The 19,564-nt window shown below is 41.1% G+C and overlaps 1 protein-coding gene across 4 annotated transcripts; it reads left to right on the top strand.

Moving 5' to 3' along the window:
• Positions 1–48: 48 nt before the first annotated feature.
• On the top strand, positions 49–15,977 carry LOC103288467 (cytochrome c oxidase assembly protein COX15 homolog). 4 transcript variants are annotated; one of them, XM_054728792.1, is made up of 9 exons: positions 49–213; positions 2,528–2,718; positions 4,233–4,355; positions 4,646–4,832; positions 8,159–8,326; positions 10,320–10,401; positions 12,036–12,190; positions 13,969–14,082; positions 15,758–15,977. In XM_054728792.1, exons 1-9 carry the CDS (start codon positions 124–126, stop codon positions 15,800–15,802), a joined length of 1,155 nt encoding a protein of 384 aa, XP_054584767.1. In that variant the 5' UTR covers positions 49–123; the 3' UTR covers positions 15,803–15,977. The 4 variants fall into 4 exon arrangements, with proteins under 4 accessions (XP_054584767.1, XP_008142394.2, XP_028004988.2 ...); XM_008144172.3 differs by having other exon boundaries at positions 15,045–15,826; XM_054728791.1 differs by lacking the exon at positions 49–213 and adding an exon at positions 240–611 and having other exon boundaries at positions 15,045–15,826.
• The last annotated feature ends 3,587 nt before the right edge of the window (positions 15,978–19,564 follow it).

Raw genomic sequence — 19,564 nt, 5'->3', positions numbered from 1 at the left:
GCCCCGCCCGTCTCAGGAGGCGGAGCTCGCTTAGTGTGACTCGGAAGTGCTTCTTTCCGGAGCAGAGGGGCGAGGCCTCGGAGCGCTGGGGTGTGGAGGTGGCGGCCGGGCACCGTCCTCAGTATGCAGCGGTTACTCTTTCCGCCCCTGAGGGCCTGGATGGGGAGCCCGTGTCTCCGACTCCTGGGTCCCAGCGCGGCGCCTAGAACGCAGGTACCGCGCCGCAGCCGAAGCGGACACGGGGAGAGAGACCGTAGATAACCCCGCAGCACGTTTCTGTGGCGCCTTGGAGATCAGGACGCGTGTCCTTGTTTCCAGAGCCCCTGAGCTCTGAACTGGACCTACCCCTTACTAGCTGCGTGCTGTTAGCCAAGTTAGGTAACCTTTCTGTGCCTCAATTTCCTCATCTGTAAAGATGGGGATGACAGCAATACTTAATTCATAAGATTTCTGGAAGGATTAAATTTGATATTCTTAAGCACTTAGCACAAAGTAAAAGCTCAGTAAATGTTATCCAGATGTTTGATTTTTTTTTTTTGCTAAAAGTACTCAGGTAACCAGGTTAAGGAATGTATAACACCCTTCTGCAAAGAAGGAAATGGAGGCCTAATGTGAGTTGTCTAAAGTTACTTAATTAGAAGCAGGAAGCCAAATATGGTCTTTTGGCCCTCAGGGATGGTCAGAAGAGGACATGTATCCACTCAACTAACAACTACTGTATTGAGTGACTGTTAGGTGGTAGGAACTGGGAAGCAAATATAACTATCAAAAGGCCACTGCACAGTTTAGTTATTTATAATTCATTTATTAAGTCTATTCAGGTTTTGTTAGGTAAGGGAACTGTGTTTGAACAAAGGAAGCAGGAGAGAAAGGACCAGACACTTGTCCCACAGCTCATAGTTCAGTGGGAGATGGGGAGGAACCTAAAGTGTGTTGAGATAAAGTGTGCTGAGAGGGACCTGTTGCAGACCTGGGATAGTCTGGGAACACTTCCCAGAGGAAAGAGGTGAAAATATCAACCAGAGGAGGTGACTTCTAAACTGAGGTCTGCAGTAGGTATTATAGGCATGCCTCGGAGATAATGCAGGTTCGGTTCCAGACCCTTGCAATAAAGCCAATGTCACATAAGCGAGTTACCTGAATTTTTGGGTTTCCCGGTGCATATAAAAGTTCTATTTTCATTATACTATCGTCTATTAAGTGTGCACTAACATTATGTCTAAAATTTAATGCACATACCTTAATTTAAAAATACCTTACTGCTAAAAACTGACCATCATCTGAGCCTTCAGTGAGTCGTCATCTTTTTGTTTGTGGAGGGACTTGCCTTGGTACTTACTGATGGCTGCTGATCAATCAGGGTGAAGGTTGGGGTGGCTGTAGCAATTACTTAAAATAAGATAACAATGAAATTTACCACATTGACTTCCTTTCATGAGAATGATTTCTCTATAGCATGGGACGCTGTGTGATAGCATTTCATCCACAGTGGAACTTCTTTCAAAATTGGCGTCAATCCACTCAAACCCTGCCAGTGCTTTAGCACTAAGTTTATGTCGTATTCTAAATCCGTTGTTGCCATTTCAACAACCTTCACAGTATCTTCACCAAGAGTAGGTTCCATCTCAAGAAACCACTTGTTCTCCTTCTCCAAAAGAAGCAGTTCATTTGTTCAAGTTTTATCATGAGGTTACAGCAGTTGAGTCACACTTCAGGCTCCAGTTCTAATCCTCATTCTCTTGCTATTTCCACATCTGTAGTTATTTCTTCCACTGAAGACTTGAGCCCCTCAATGTCATCCATGAGGGTTGGAGTCAACTTCCAGACTCCTGTTAATATTGATATTTTCACCTCTTTCTGTGAGTCACAAATGTTCTAAATGGCATCTAGAATGGTGACTCCTTTCCGGGAAGTTTTCAATTTGTTCAATGCAGGGTTGCCACAGACCTTCAATTTGTAAAATAAACGCAGTATCTGTAAAATGCAAAGATTGAAGCACAATAAAACGAGGTATGCCTGTATTAATTGATTGCAGAGGAGAAGGGAGGTAGAAACATCAATGAGAGAATCATTGATCTGCCGCCTCCTGCACGCCCCCTGCTGGGGATCAAGCCCACATTCCGGGCATGTTCCCTGACCAGGAATTCCTGGTTCGTAGGTTGATGCTCAACGACTGAGCCACACCGGCTGCCTATATTTTCTATCAGGGAATAAGTGATGTCCCAGAAACCTTATTTAAAGATCCACAGAAGAAATAAAATAACCCATGTCTGGGTGTAGAGTTAAGTCTGGGGGAAGTATGCAGAGATCAGAAGGTTCATGTCGTGTGGCAACGGATTCGAATGAGGCCAAGACTACGGGCAGGAAAACTAGTGGGAAGGTGGAGACAGTAACCCAGTGAGGAGATGACTTACCGGGGCCGCAGCAGTGGAGATGTTGCACAGCACAGTGGGACTGAGGGTGGGTAGCAGTGAAGCGAGGTCTTTCCCTCTTTCTCCAGCTGTCATTTATCTGCCTTGATCCTTAGTGTGGTTGCCGCTGTGGGATCAGGACCCCCTGGAGGCCAGGGCAATACAGCACCATCTCTGAAGTAGCTTTACAGTCTGGAAGGGGTCCCGTGTCCCTGCCTTCAAAGGCTGCTGAGCGGGTGGTGGGCCGATGGCTCCTGGTCTGCAGTGGAGCGGTGGCTGGAGCAGTTATTCTTGGTGGAGTAACTAGGTGAGTAATTTGCTCATAGCAGTTGTCAGCTGTTTGGGTCATCAGTAGAGGTACAGGATGACCAAGGGGGAAAGGACCCTAGGAATCATGTAGTCTAGTTCCTTCGTTTGGCAAATGCAGAAACTGAGGCCTAAAGAGGGAATATGTCTGATAGCTTGCCCGGACATAGAACAGTTTCCGGTTTATTTAATAGGAGCACTTCATGAAGACTGGTTTAGATCTTAATTGTTAGCTGTACATTGTTTGTGTATATTTCCCCCTGTAATCAGAGTTCAAATTTATCTCAAAATTTTGTGTACAGTTAGTCTGAATTAAACCCAAATAAGTTCCATATATCACAATTAGTTCATATGCCTCTTAGGTCTCTTTATACCTCCCCTTTGCTCCTCATCACCCTCCCCACCCCCCATTTGCAGTTTTTATTGAAGAAACCCAAATCGTTTGTCCTATAGAGTTTCCCAGTTTGGATTTTTCTGATTGCATACAATGGTGGCGGTGGTTAACAAGTCCCATTATCCCCTGTATTTCCTGTAAACTGGTTATTGCTTGATCAGCTTCAGATTGGGACGGGGCAAAATACTTCATCAGTGATTATAACGTTTATAAATAGTGTCTATTAGAGATGCCAACCACCATTGGTGATCATTGCCTAGATCCATTATTTCATTAGCGTTGTAATATTCTAGTAGCTCTAAACTAAAGAGAAACTTTGCCTCATCAACAATTGGGTTATCTTAAGGTACATTGTATATAGGAAAAGTAGGGTAAATACTTGATTCTTTCCCTTTATTTACCAATTTTCAAAATAATAAATTGGTTCCCACGTACCCTCCAAAGGTAAACAATGAAGTGTGCGTTTTTAAGTATCATTATGAGCTCATAGGTTTAAACATACTTGGTGTGTTTCAATCCAGTGCAGTGATGTTTTGCTCAAATTATCCCATCCTTAGTCAGTGAGAACCTCTCAAATTGGCTCCAGAGTCGTTTTGACTGGACCCTGGTAACCTTAGAGTCCTTGCTTTCTGGATGATAAAATATTCCAGGTACTTGTATATTTCCCGCCTCAAGCCTAAAATCAGCCTTTTACTTACGGAACACTAACTCCTTTTGGTGAAAATACCTTTGGTTTTAATTAAGTATGTGTTCTCAAATTCTCTCCACATACCCTGTGCCCTTATTTCAGATACTGTGTGTGTTATATAGGCTGTTATGGGCACTGACAAATTTGAATTTTACTGTCTTTAAATTTACTCAAGAACCTAAAGTGTGTTATCCCTATATCAAATCTCTTTTCCTTGGTTATGCATTTAGGGCAAATTTCCTTGGTCTAAGGGTTGATTTTGCTGTTTCTGTCAAAATTCTAAGCAATAAGAGAAGAGAAAGGTGTCAGAGAGGAAACAATGAAATGTTTACCTTTAGATCCACTTGTTGCCATAAACTATTTGTGAGTCATCCAGCATTACACATTCTCTCTCTCTCTCTCTCTCTCTCTCAAATTTCTTTCCTTTCCTAAGATTGACAGAGTCTGGCCTCTCAATGGTAGACTGGCATTTAATAAAGGAGATGAAGCCACCTACAAGCCAAGAGGAATGGGAAGCAGAATTCCAAAAATATCAGCAATTTCCAGAATTTAAAATGTAAGTATTATAAAAAAATCAGGTAAATGTCCCATGAGACCCACTCAGTCTTTTGCTCATTTAAACATGTCAGAACATTAGATCCCATTATTTCTTGATATTTGGCTCTGTTAGGTTTTGTGAGCTTCCTACACTAAACCTCCAATTCCAAAGTGATCCTGAGGTCACTGATGAGGAAGAGGGTAGACCTATCAAGCTTCAAGACTGAGAAAGTTCCTGCATTCCATTGGGAAATAAAATTGAGATGGATGTTTCCTCTTGCTTATTTTTTTACTTCCCTTTTCACCCAGCTTAAATCATGACATGACACTGGCAGAATTCAAGTTCATCTGGTACATGGAGTACTCTCACCGAATGTGGGGTCGCCTTGTAGGCCTCGCATACATCCTGCCTGCTGCCTACTTTTGGAGAAAGGGCTGGCTCAGCCACAGCATGAAAGGACGTGTTCTTGCCCTCTGTGGTTTAGTTTGCTTCCAGGTGAGACTTACACAAGTTTGGGAAACAAGAGGTGTTCCCAAGAGCTTCCTAGTTGGCATTGTTTAACAGAATAGGTGAGCGTGTGGATTTTAGTGTAGCATGCCTGGCTGTAAGGCCCAGCTCGACCACGTAGTAGGCAAGTCCTAACCTCTGTAGGCTATGCTTCCCTTGCCTGTAAATAGGGATAATAATAGTACCTACTGTTTAGGTTGCATGAATATTAAATGAGATCATGCATATAAAGAACTTAGGTTAGTGCCTGGAATCAGTAAGCACTCAAATATATTTTTGTGTCACAAGAATTAGAGTTTCTTTCCCACCATGGCTCTCCTGGATTCTCATCTCTTCCCTTTTTCTATCTTGCCAGTTCTGTGCGGATCTGGGATCCCTATGGTAGAATGGCTATAGAAGCAAATAAAGAAAATTCCAAAAGAGGAACAGTTTGTGGGATGAGGAATTTTAAAATATCGATGTAGTTGAGAGGTATTAAAGTACTATATACTATAAATGGTAGGAAAAGATCATTGAGTGACTCTGAGGCTGAGAGCCAAGAAAAGGGGTATTAGAAAAGACATGAATATTTGGGTCAGAGTATACAGGCCCTAAGGGAGAGTATCAAAACATCAAAGAAATATCAAAATTTGATCAGGAGGAAGTGAATTGGTTAATTTAACGTGGAAATGATGAAATTATGAACCAAATAGAAGGAAATGAGGGAGTTGGAAGAGATGTAATATAGGCAATAGAAGCAAATACTAAGGAATTAGACATTAATAAAAGTCTAATAGAAACTAGGGGAGAGAGGAATGCCTGGCTGGCTTGGCTCTGCGGTTGAGCATCAACCTGTGAACCAGGAAGTCATGGTTCAATTCCCAGTCATGGCACATGCCTGGATTGTGGGCTTGATCCCCAATGCTGGATGTGCAGGAGGCAGCCAATCAATGATTCTCTCTCATCATTGATGTTTCTATCTCACTCCCTCTCCCTTCCTCTCTGAAATCAATAAAAATATATTTTAGAAAGAAAGAAACTAGGGAGGGAGAATAAAACAAAATGAAAATTTGTTCAAAAATGAAAAAAAAATGCCACTAAGGACAGACTCTAAGAGAAGCAGAAAATTGAAGATGGCAAATAGGGTATGGAAAAAAGAGAGGGCTAGCAAATCACACTCTATACTCCTACATCTTCCAATGTCCTATGCAAATGAAATCAAGATAGGACACCCAGGGTAATCATAAAGGGGGAAGAAATGCCCAAAAAAGATTTCCTGAGGAGCATATATTTAGAAGAGGTGGGAGAATTCTACCTTTTGACATGATTCTATTGTCCTGGCAGGACGGGGGCTGACAGAGCTATCCTATATAATAAAAGTGTGATATGCAAATCGACCGAACGGCTGAACACTGGTACCACTCTATGACACCCACTGGTGCCAGGCCAGCCAAGGCAGGTGCCATGCAATTGGTTGGGGCCCAGCCATCACTCCATGATTGCCCTGCAGAGAGGAAGGCCCAGGCCACCAGCTGGGAGATGATCAATCGAGGGCTCCACGATTGCCCCAAAGAGGGAGGCTCAGGCCACCGACCAGCAGGCTGCAGCGGGTGGGCAGGACTTCCCTCTACGAGGGAAGCCCAGGTGCCAGCAGCCGGAGGGTAGCCTAGGTGCTGGAGGCCAGAGGGAAGCCCAAGTCCCGGGTGCCAGAGGGAAGCTGGTGCCGGCAGCCAGGGGAATGAAGGCCTACTCTTGCGTGAATTTCATGCATCGGGCCTCTAGTATCTCATATGATTGGAACTGACACTTGTTTGGGTTACTTGAAAGTTAGTAAAAGCAGAGAATCATAGAATAATAATACATACCTTAACTTTTAAACATGTACTTTCATTACCTTTATTTTAAAACTAGAGGTCCGGTGCACGAATTGGTGCACAGATGGGGTCTGGCTGGCCCACCCCAATGGGGGCCCATTGGGTGGGGCCAGCCATGGGGTCTAATGCTGGAAGCTATAGCTTTCCCCCAGCTGGATCTAATTATACTTAAAGGATGGCCAAAAGAAAACCCACAACAGAACTGTTTTGCATTTCACGTGCCATGAGATGAAGTTGTTTATGTGTTGTGTGCAAACGTATATCAAGAAGGATTATGGCCCTTTAATGATTTTTGCATTCTTCCTGGGGGTCTGTCCTCAGTTTCCCAATATGATCTTCATGTCTGTTTAAAAGTTTTTCTGTTTTTGAATGTGCCTATCCTTTGCTCCTGGCAGCCTGTGGGTCCTCGTTGCTGTCCCTTTTAAAAAGAGATTGAAAGCTCACCTAATTTGCAATTTCACAAAATCTCCACCCAGCCTCTCTACATTCCTCAGCAAAGGGCCTCCATCCCTTAATGCTTATGTCACCTTTTTGGCTAATTTGGAAGGTCTCCTGGGGCTTCAGACTGTGGAGGGAGAATTCCACACCTTGGCTGCAGTATTAGCACAATCCTCTGGAGACTCTGGTTGGGGACAGAAGGGATTGATAATTATTTTCTTGTGCTTGTACTAAATGTACATGCACCAGGGAGCCAGGCAGTGATTTAGGAGTGTTGGGGGCTGGCCGGGGTGAGGGGCCGCAGGTGGTTTGCCAGTGGGCCCTGCCCCCATTGGGGTGGGGGGGCCCACTCAGGGGCGGGACTGGCCGGGCGAGGGGCTGCGGTCATCCAGTTGGTCTGCCATTCGGTCTCTTCATATAGGATGAAGAGCCAAAGCCTGTTTTTTAGTCCTCTGATTGGAGTTCAAGCTCAGATCTCTTACACCCCCATAAACTATCATTTTATTTCATTTCCCTTAAGAGAAGTGAAAATTTAGATACTTGCAAAGCAATCTGACTGCAAAGCCTTACAGATTTTTACCCCCACAAAGCTTTTTTAACTTTCTCTTCCCACCTAACTTGACAGTAGTTGTTTTTAAGCTTTCTCAAGCTTTCCAAAACATTCAATCTCGTGTTTATAGAAACAGCTCTCTTTTTATCCTCATATTTCACTGGTTCACATAATGTTAAATCATATCAAGTATATGTAAGGTTTTGCCCACAGATAAGCTTTTGTATGCTTTTCTATATTTGACTTATACTCCAATAAAAAGGTAATCTAATCAGTAGTTAAATATTTATGGTGCTGTATGTGGAAATGTGGGTAAGTCATGATCCTGAGATACAGAGGATATGGGAGGGGCATGGAAAGGAAGTGTAAGGTAGGGAGGATGCCTGATAATTGATAACTCACTTTCTCCGAGAGTAAAGTTGAATAGACAGTTCCAACTTTGTTTTCTTTGCCTCTTCTCTTTTCGGTTCTAGGGCCTGTTGGGATGGTATATGGTGAAAAGTGGATTAGAAGAAAAACCAGATTCTCATGACATCCCTCGGGTCAGTCAATACCGCCTGGCTGCCCACCTGGGATCAGCCCTGGTTCTTTATTGCGCCAGCTTGTGGACTTCGCTCTCCCTGCTGCTTCCTCAGCACAAGGTAACAGTCAGTCCGTGTTGTTACACGTCTACACAGTGCTGACAGGTAATTCCGGTTCTGCTAGGAAGTTAGGTCAAAATGTGCATATTCCCAAATCTACCATTTTACCAGCAACCAGATAAAACCAAAGTTTAGAGGAACATTAAACTTTGGGACTGGATAGCTTTGAGATTGCAGAGTAAAACATGCAGTTATTTTGAGCTGGAGAAACTCATTCAAAGGAGAAATAGTATGAGAGATGAATATTTTGTCAGCAATGCCTATTGGAAAAGGTGAAAACATGAATTTTAGAAAAAGTGGGACAGAGTACCAACAATAAGAGATATCCCAACCACTCTATGGAGGGATGGGAATGGCGAGGCAAGGAGGCCAGAACAGGAGCGATTTCTGGCCCTGTGGTGGCGCACAAGAGCCATATTGGGTTGTTTGTTCTTTAGATGGAGACCTGCCATTCATCAAGCCGAACAGTACAGTAAACCTTAGTGATCTTGCCACAAGTATTTTCTCAGTAGGCTGATTAAAGTTTTTTCTAGTTGTTTTATTTTTTTAAAATGAACAATATTTTAGGTATTGAAGACATGGTTGACCTGGATAACCTGTTCATGGAGTAGACTTTGAGATGTCAGTAGAACTTTTAAGTAGAATCATCCAATAGCTACTTGGAGCCAGTGACCTGGATCCCAACAAGGATGGGAGATGTTGACTTGTCAGTCATCCCACAGGGAAGCCAGATGGAGTTGAAACATTGGTACAGTAGACAAATCCACATCTGAAAAGTTCCTGTTCTCCTGGCTTTCAAAGCCAAATTTCTAAAATGATTGCCTATATTGATGGCTGTACATCCTGACAACCCAATCTTTCCTTTCATTTCTTGTCATCTGGCTTCCCAACCCACCTCTATACATATACACCACACACTCACATATACACCCTCATTCCCAAACAGTCTCTACTGACTTTTTTATTATCAATGAATTGTTTTTCTTTTTAAAATTTATTTATATTCCACTAATTACAGAAAGGATTTGACATAGTCAAACATATAGTTGGAGATGCTGTCCAACATAGTAGCTCACTAGCTACATATGGCTATTTAAATTTTAATTAATTAATATTAAATAAAATTAACTTTAAGCAAACGTGTTATTTACTTCAACTTTAAATAAAACTAACTTTTTATTTAATTTTAAGTTGCTCTAGCCTCGGTTTAAGTTCTCATTATCCACTTATTGGGGGCAGCACAGATACTAGGACATGTCCGTCATTGCAGAAGTTCTGTTTGACAGCCCTGACATTGTGCTACAGAATCTCAGTGATGATACCTCATTCTTCACGTACTAGATTGCAAAGCATTTGAGGGCAGCACTCTGATTTCACCTTTCTGTATCTTACGGTTACCTGTTTATAAAGTTCTTCATAAATATTTGCTGACTCACTGATTAGTATCAAAAGTTGGCTATAGCAAAAAAAAAATTTTGACTTTACCAAAAACACAAGAATCTCCACTAGAGGCATTAAATGCCAGAATCTCCACTCTAGGCATTTTCTGCAGTTTTGATTCTGATTATATTTGGTAAGCATTAAATATCACACACAGGATGAAAATCCAGTCCTATATTTTAAGCCACATCATTTTAACCATAGTAAAGCATCCCCCCACCCCCACCCCACTGAACAATGCAAATCATGCAGTTATGAAATAGATTCGTATTGAGTATCTAATGCCAAGTCTTGGGCTAGGGCTACTCTGATAAGACAGATGGCAGTTCCTGCCTTCGCAAAACTTATAGGATAGCAGAGAAGATAGGTGGTAAATGTATAAATTTAATAAAATATGATGTGTGTCAGAACAGAATATCTGCTGGGAGTACCTAACCTCGTTTAGGGGTCAGAATATCTGACTTCAAATTGTCACTTGGGTTTAGCCATGGAGATCTTTGCTGCCTCTTGTAGTTCCTGCAGTACTGTTAACTTGATTGATTTTTTTATTTAGTTGCCTGAAACCCGTCAGCTCCTGCGGTTGAGACGATTTGCTCACGGAACAACAGGCCTAGTGTTCCTTACAGCTCTCTCAGGTAGGACTCTTCAAGATGGCCCATTTTCATTCCACTCTCAGGTCTCTTCCCTAATGCTTTTCTCTTTCTTCCTGTAACTTCATATTTCCTTTTCACATCTGCCTTTCTCATACCCACCGTCTTTACCCTCTGTTTCTATTCTTTCCTCCCTTCCAAAAATCCTGTGTAAGTCAGTTAAACAAAATTATTGAGCAGCTGCCTGGATCGACACTGCCTAGACTCAAATCCTGGCTTTACCACCTGTGAACTCGGTGACCTTGGGTGAGCTTTGGAACCTCTCTGGTCCTCAGTGACCTCATCTGTAAAATGGGGATGATGATAATAGTATGAGTAGAATATGTGAAGTGCTTACAACAGTAGCTGGCATGTAGCAAAAACTATGTAAGTATAAGCTGTTATTATTATGTAAACATTATTGTTATTATTACACATATAACTAGATGGGTCAGACAAAAGACCTTCCCTCAAAGATGGTCTAAGGTAGGAAGTTCACTGGGGCAAAGAGGCCAACGCAGATCTTTCTCATTCTTTAAATCACACCTCTACCTCTCTGTCGAACTGTGTTATCCAATACAATAACCACGAGTCTCATGTGACTATTTAAATTTAAGTTGTTTAAAATTAAATAAAATTTAAGGTTTAGTTCCTCAGTCACACTATCCACATTTCAGGAGCTCAATAGCAACATGTGGCTTAGCAGCTGTTACACTGGATAGCAGATACAGCACATTTTCATCATCCCATAAACTTCCATTAGACAGCACTGCTTTAAAATAAAACCATCAAACCAGTGATCTACCCAACCCTCCCCTCCCTCTTTTCTTGGTGGAAGAAAATGAATTTTGAATTGATAAACGGCATTTACAAAATCAAGAATATGATCTAAACATCCCTGAATCCTCTTTGATCACAAATAATGGAATGAAAATAATAATTTGATCATAATAATAATTCACGAATACCCTGTTTAAGTGCTTAGTAGCCAGAAACATATCAGGATTTAGTTTATAAGCATTTTTTTCCATTTCTTTGTTCATTTAATAAACATTTTTTTGAGCACTTGGGGAAGAGATAAAAACAGTATGTCAGATAGTGTTCAGTGCTGTGAAGAGAAACAAAATGCTTTATGAAATAGCGGTAGAATGGGGAGTGCCGTCTTATATGGGATCATTGGGGAGATCTTTTTTATAAGGTGAATAAATTATGCAGGTATCTGGGGGAAGAACTCTTCCAGAATAGATCAGTAGTTCTCAGTGGGGGGAAATCACTAAGGGAATTTTTTCAAACTAGCGTGTCTCTCTAGAGCTTCTAGTTCATTCCTCCAGGGGAGGCATGCCAGAATCTTGGGATGGGAGCAAGTGAGAATATAATTGTTTTTCTTTTAAGTTTTCATGGTGATTGTGATGTATATTCCCTGTTTGAGAACCCCTTACTATAAACACTTTATATAAGGCCTTCCTTTTATCTAACTCTGGGATAATAAACTTTTTTTCTTAATCTTTATTATTGAAAGTATTACTTATGTTCCTTTTTTCCCCCATTAACCCTCTCCAGATAAACTTTTTCTGTGTCAGAATAGTATTTGGCCTCCTCTTTCTCTCATTTTAATAAATGCCATTTACCTTGGCGTACAGGGGCTTTTGTGGCAGGACTGGATGCTGGGCTTGTTTACAACTCCTTCCCCAAGATGGGAGAATCTTGGATCCCAGAAGACCTTTTCACCTTCTCTCCCGTCCTGAGGAATGTTTTTGAGAACCCTACCATGGTGCAGTTTGATCACCGGATTCTGGTGAGTCTGGCTGGTGGTTACTGGCTACTAAGCAGAGGGAGCCTGTCACAGGCTTGGGGTATTGAAGCACTGATTACAACAGAGAGAGGGCAGAGTGGGCAGTACATTTCCTTTGTTTTTTTTTAAGAGGAAATTGAGTAGCAGTTTTCTAATGTGATGTTTTTTTTCCTAATTACCCACACACCCTCCCAGCCAATTTCTGGCTTTCAGGATACTGCCAGCTTCTTAAAGTTGAATCTGCTTTTTACCACCTAGCAAATGATAACCTCCCTGAATCCTGCACACACATAGGAGAGTCGTAGCAGATAAAAGGCTGAGTAGAGAAGAGAGTGCGCAGACAGTGGATGCTGAGCACACAGCTGTCAGAGCTGAACCAGAACCCCCCAAGGAGCCAAGAGCATCACAAGTACTTTTTTTAAAAAATATATATATATTTTATTGATTTTTCACAGAGAGGAAGGGAGAGGGATAGAGAGCTAGAAACATTGATGAGAGAGAGACATTGACCAGCTGCCTCCTGCACACCCCCCACCGGGGGATGTGCCCGCAACCAATGTACATGCCCTTGACCGGAATCGAACCTGGGACCCTCCAGTCCTCAGACCGACGCTCCATCCACTGAGCCAAACCGGTTTCGGCCATATGTACGTTTTGTTTATTCAAGTAATATTTACTAAGGGCCTGCTATGGGTCATGGTAAGATCGGTCTGGTACTCTGGCATGATAAACTGAAGATGAGCAACAAGGAGACTGATGAGAAGCAGCAGTGCTATTGCAGGAATGCAGGTGAGAGTGAGAGTGATGGGGTTCAAGGCTTCATGGTGGGAGGGGGTTTAAGAAGAATGATGAAACAGAGAGGTTGTAAGGAATAGAATACTGCTGTAGAAATGAAGGTGAGGAAAGATGAAGGAAGATCCCAAAGTTTCTTTTGGGGGCATGCTTAAAATATGACCAACAAAAATGAGGCTATTGGAATGAGTGCTGAGCTAGACATAGGCTATGTCAACAGATGGAGGTATGTTGAGTGTGAGAGGATACAATACATCCTCTGGAGAAGTCCAGAGGACTCAGATGTCCACAGGGAATGCTAGGGCTACGCAAGTCTCTGCGTGTGGGCTCAGTCCCCCTGCCACACATTCTAGAATAAGCAAAGTCTGAAATTGTCATCATGGACAGCTCTGAAAAGGAAAAGAAGTGAAATAGATGTACAGATTTGATAGAAAAACATTCTCTTTGCCATCATGGAAGGGGAATACAGGCCCTATTGCCAGTCCCAGTCCCTCGTTCTGAAGGGGCAGGAATGAAAATGAGACTTTAGATCTTTCTACCAATAGCTGGCAACACCACCTCCTCCTCTACTCACCGCTCAGGAAAATAATAACCCTCATGGGCTGGGGTCAGCCCTGCTTTAAAAATACAAGATTACTGTAGGTATAAAATTAGGGATAAGAGTGCAAATGGTTTAAAATGTGAGGGCCATGGCTGGGGCACCCACAGTGGAAGGTGGGTAAGATCACCGAGAGAGAGTGTATAAAGTGATAGGCGCAGGAACTTTAGGTGGCACCTGGGGCACACCTGCATTTAAGTGGCCAGCAAAAGAGTGGGAAGGAGACTGAGGAGCAGAAACCAGAGGTGGAACTGCAGGGACTCCCTGCCTGGGGCAGGGAGGTGCCTCGTGGTTACTCACTGGTTCTGGAGGAGATACATGGAAGGTGAGCGGAAATCAGGAGGGTGGGCGCTTCCTGCTGGCACTTGATGAGACTCTTTCCCCCTCGCAGGGAATCTCTTCAGTTACTGCCATTACAGCGCTCTACTTCCTGTCCCGGAGAGTTCCCCTTCCTCGAAGGACCAAGATGGCAGCAGCGACTCTGCTGGCTTTGGCATATACACAGGTATAAACCACTTCTTTTTGGCCTGAAGGCGTCCCCAAAACAAGGTTAAAAAGGAAAGGTAACAGGCTAAGAGAAAATGTTTTCAATACTTAAAATAGACTAGAAGATTAATAACCAGAAGATAAAATAAGGATATCAATACACGATTCTCATAAGAGGAATGATGAATGGCCAATAAATACCATACAAAAAGCTGTTTAGTCTCACTCATGATCACAGATGAGCAAATTAAAACAATGCCTGCCATTTTGTGCTTGTCAGATTGGGGGGAAAGAAAGAAAAAGATAATCAGGTAATGCACAGGTATAAGAAAATAGATACCTTCATATATTCTTAGTGAGAGCATGAGTTTATATGGTATTTTTCAGAGGGCAGTTTGGCAATATCTTTTAAGATGTTAACTATATAATCTCTTGGACCAGCAAATTGACTTATTAGTGCCTGTCCTAGAGATATTCTAATGCACAAAGAGCTGTATCTGTAAGGAAATTCATTATAGAATTGCTGCAATGATGAAAAATTGGAAACCAACCTAAGCAGTTAAATAGATAACTATGGTAAATGTATACTGTGGAATATTATATAACAGTTTAAAATAGTAAGCTCTTAAGACATATATTAAGTAAAAAAGCAAAGGACAGAACAATGTACTTTTTTAAAGTACAAAACTCTTGTTTTTCTAAACAACATTTATATAAAAGTACAAGTGTGTAGAAACTGGTAACAGTGACTACCTTTGGTGAGGGGAACTGGGATAGGGTGAAGGATACTTAAGGGAAATTTTAGGGTTTTTGGTTTTGTTTGAATTTACTTCATTGTAAATGTCCTTACTTATGAAGTTAAAAATGTATTTTTAATGCTCTGATGGGGGAAGAGAGGTTTGTGTACGTGGCTGTCGATGCTGTCGTTTCGGCCTGAATTTGTGGTTGCTGCTTTACTTACTGCCTGGTTTCCTGTCACAGGTGGGCTTGGGCATCAGCACTCTGCTGATGTACGTTCCAACTCCTCTGGCTGCTACTCACCAGTCGGGCTCCTTGGCTCTGCTCAGCGTTGCCCTTTGGCTCATGAACGAACTCCGAAGAGTCCCAAAATAATTCTAAAAGGATCAGCCGCGTAGGACTGAAACTGCTTTTGAGAGCTCATTAGAGCACAAGAACTTGGGTTTTGCTAAGAGAATGACCTTGGCATATCAAATGGTTTCCAGATTGGTCAAGTTTTAAAAAATTCTTTGCCTGTTTCTGGAAGTCAGTGGGTCAAGAATGTCATTAGATATGATTACAGTAACGGTTCCTTTTTAAATCTGTTATTTTTCACGTTGATCCTCTTAATGGGATATCACCTCTTCTAGACAGAATTATTTTAAAAAGGGAACTAGAGTCACTGGGGTAGGTTCCCATACCATTTCTCCTGATCCCCAAACTAAAGTTGTCCTTAGTTAATAATAGTCACCAGAGGGCTTTATGATCCAATCCAAAGAACTATATGCTAAAGCTTGTATAGTTCCCTCCAACAAAGAGCAACGAATGAATTAAGTTCAAGGTTCAGATACTTTACTTCATTTTAATTTTATTAAAGATGAGTAAGTTTGGGAAAACAGATCTGGTTGCATTAAGCTATATAACTATTATGCCTATCCAAAATCATGGTGAATGGAGATTATCTGAATTATTTTTAGGTTTGCATTATTCCCAGCATCGGACACATACCAAATATTGCATGAATGAATGGAAAATAATTAGAGATTGATGTCCCAGGCACCTCTTCCAAAATAAGTCATCACATACCTACAAGATTAAATGAATTTACCATAATGTTTTCAAAGGTCCCTCAACAATTCTGTCAGTTGTTTTTAAAACATCAAAGGAATTAAAACACCTGCTTTTCTTAACCCAGAATATTTCTGTCTTTAACAGTGACAAGTGCTATCCATATGACAGGGGTAACGATTAGCTACTGCCTTAAAGTGATGCTGGTTGCAAAGACAAACACTGATGATCAGAATATTAGGATAACCAGTTTATCTGCAGTAATCCTTCCTTCTGGTCCTGGAATGAATGGTGCGTTTATATGGGCATAGGTAACACATATACCCATGTCCCAGCATAAAGGAGAATGCCCTCCCCTCTAATATGCATTGCACAGTTTACTCAACAATGATTTAACAGTATTTACTAGCGAGTATTTTAAGAACTGTTCAGCAAAACTATTATTCAATGTGAAGCATTAGAAAAACATACAATCTTAGTAAGCCCCAAAATTGATGCAATACAGGCAGCCTTTGGTCTTTTAAAGGGTGAAGGGAGCGTCTGTTGTGGATCATAAAAAAAAAAGATGTCTTTCAACACTGCAGAGTCCATCGCTCAAGGCGGAAACAATGAAGGAGATAAGGCTTATACTTCATGGTGTTAACTAACGAGGAACTAAGTATTTCAAACACAACATAATGACAGAAATCAAAGTATTTGGGATCCTGTTTGCAGAGCAACTCTTAGGAAGCTAATAAAAGGCAGAGCCTTCAGCACCAGTAGTCTTCACAGGCCAAACCCTGGCAGGTGCTCTGCAAGAGAGGCTGCTTAGGAGGGTGGAGTGGAGTGGTGGAGGAGTGGCAGGCGACCAGGGGTGTCGGAGCGGCTGCACTAAAACAGAAGAGGCTCAGGAGCAGACATGACTTCAGGCTGGTCTCAATCACAAACATTCTGTGGTTCAGAAATTTTTTCAACTTTGCTGAAAACTCAGAAGGTAGGGGAAGGTGGGGGGAAGGAGGAAGAGATCAACCAAAAGACTTGTATGAATGTATATAAGCATAACCAATGAACACAGACACCAGGGGGGTCGGGAGGGGGGCAAAGGGGAGATAAGGACACATATGTAATACCTTAATCAATAAAAAAAATGGCAAGCAATGATTGAATACATTTTAAAAGTAGAAAGTCTTTATAGTATGAGTAATAATTCACTTTTACAAATAAAAGGATTTCTATTGCTCAGACTTCCAGAGAAACAAAATGGTCAACAAGATACATTTCTCCTCTGTCCTTCCAATAAAAGTACTGAGAAATAGTAAATATTAGAACAAAGGAAAACTTGAGTAATAATACAAGGGAAGTTTATTAGGATATTTTTAAAAGGCCTTATTTTTTAACAAATACTTTTTATAACACCAACAAAATCCTCACAAGTTTGGAGACCATATGGCCTAGTGGCAGGACTCTGAAACTAGCATAACTGAAGAACTACTTTGGGAGAATATGAAACATCCACTGCTACTTCTATCTTATTGAAAAGAAGTTTAAAGATAGCAAAGACAAGCAGCACTGTTTCTGTAAGGGATCTGGAGACTGCCCAAGAAATACAACCAAGTTCCTTAGTGAGGTAGATCTAATAGGCATTTATACCTTAAGTAATTTAGATTGTAACCATCACATGAATTGCTTGGATGCTATGCTTAAGAAAACTGCACAAGCCCTAGCTAGTTTGGCTCAGTGGATAGGGTGTCTGCCTGTGGACTGAAGGGTCCTGGGTTCCATTTCAGTCAAGAGCTTGTACCTTGGTTGCAGTATTGATCCCTGGCCCTGGTCGGGACTTGTGTAGCAGGCAACCAATTGATGTCTCACATTGATGTTTCTCTCTGTCTCTCCCCCTTCCTTCCACTCTCTCTAAAAATCAATGGAAAATCTCGGATGAGGATTAACAAGAGAAAAAATAAAATTGTACAGAATGAAGCAAATTGTTTAAAATGTATCTAAAATTTTAAAGTATTAAATACAGAAGCTAGAGTCTATGTAGTGATAACTTGGTACTGTTCCTAGCAAAGCATTGCTTTCATATTTTATTCCTAAATATGAGCAAAGCAATCATAAGTGAATATCAGAAGCAGTTACAAAGATGGGGCATGTTTATAATAATAGTTGCAGTCAGCTATTATTATAAAGAATAGACTCTATTGAAATACACAATCTTGCAGGAAGAATCTGAGCATCTCATGACAGCTGTCACTAGTAGTAGTAACAGCACATATTACTACTGCTCTGGGATTCAATTTCATCATCTGTAAAATCAAGGGGGTTGACCAGAAGACCTCTAAAATCCCTTTTAAAATCTCATGCCCTGAAATGGATGTATAAGGATAGCTGTTGGATACTCCGTTCACACCAGGGAATGTCAGGGATAATGAATAAAGTAGACAACCATTGGCTCCTTTAGTCTTCAAAACCAAAGACCAAAATCCTCTTCCTGAAACTATATTACTTTCCTACCTTCTCACCTGCATTTAATGTCTTAGGCCAGTGGTTCTCCCTTTGGAACTAACCTCAGATCATCTTGTCTAGCCACCCCGTTTTACAGATGAGAAATGAACCAGAGAGGGCAAGTGACTTGCCTGGAGTAACAGAACTAGTTAATGACAAAGCCAGGACTAGAATCCAAGGCTGCTGTTCATGAAGTCTGATGTTCTTTTCCACCCACATGTTTTTCACTCCTGACAAAAAGCAAAACACAAAACTATGACAAATAGGGCTGGGGGGTGGGGAGGAGCTTCTATTTAGGAAGCTCTTAGGCTGAGGAGAGAACAGTCAAAATATTTTGGATGACATCAGAAGAATAAATAAAAAGGCTAGTGGAAAGTGATTAAAATTTCCTTGATCAAGGAAAATCAATTCAAGAAGCTAAGGTACAAAGAGAAAGATAGTATAATTTCCCTTAGAATTAACTGCAACTTAAGTGAATATAATGCCATATAATTGGATGTTACTAATATTTTCCTTATGCTGTAGTGATAAGAATTCCGAGAAGAGCGATGGGTTGTGCCATTGTCAGGCTAATAGAACATCACCCCTTTAAGCCACTGACTCTGGTTCTGACATTTGTGACCTGTCTCAGTGATAATAAAAGTACTAAAACAGTTCAGGTTCATTGTTGCTATTATCAGAAACACTACTTTGTAGGATTCAAAGGAACTACTGGAATGTGAATTTTATGAAACCATAATTTGCCTTTTGAGTAGTTTGTGAACTACTCAAAAGGCAAAAATGCAAAAGGAAAAGAAACCTTTTAAAAATATTTTGAAACAGAGCTAAAAAGCAAGACAGGATGTCTGACTCTATAGGTAAAAATATTTCATGAAAAGAAAGCAATATATATAGTTGCCCCTCTGCAAGAAATAAATGGCTACTGTTTCTAGCTAATGAAATGTAATTTAAGATCATTAATTGGGAGCAATAGAAGTACAGGAACCAATACTAAGAGCATTTATTCAGTTTTTCTGCAGGGCGTGATAAAAATGTGTCCTTCATTTTATACTATGGAACTCTGACACGTTTTACTCACGGCAATAAAGACTAGCCGAGATTATAATATTAAAATAATATACAGGATATAGCACACTAATTAAAGACTAATTAAAATAAATTAAGAATATGAAATACATTTACAGTGAAAAAATTATAAACATAAGTATCCTGAGTTTCTCAACTGTAAAAAAAAA

This window comes from Eptesicus fuscus, chromosome 17 (assembly GCF_027574615.1).
Source record: "Eptesicus fuscus isolate TK198812 chromosome 17, DD_ASM_mEF_20220401, whole genome shotgun sequence".
NCBI classification, from domain to species: domain Eukaryota; kingdom Metazoa; phylum Chordata; class Mammalia; order Chiroptera; family Vespertilionidae; genus Eptesicus; species Eptesicus fuscus.
The sequence above is the reverse complement of the archived record's forward strand: the minus strand, read 5'-3'. Positions and strand labels throughout refer to the sequence as shown.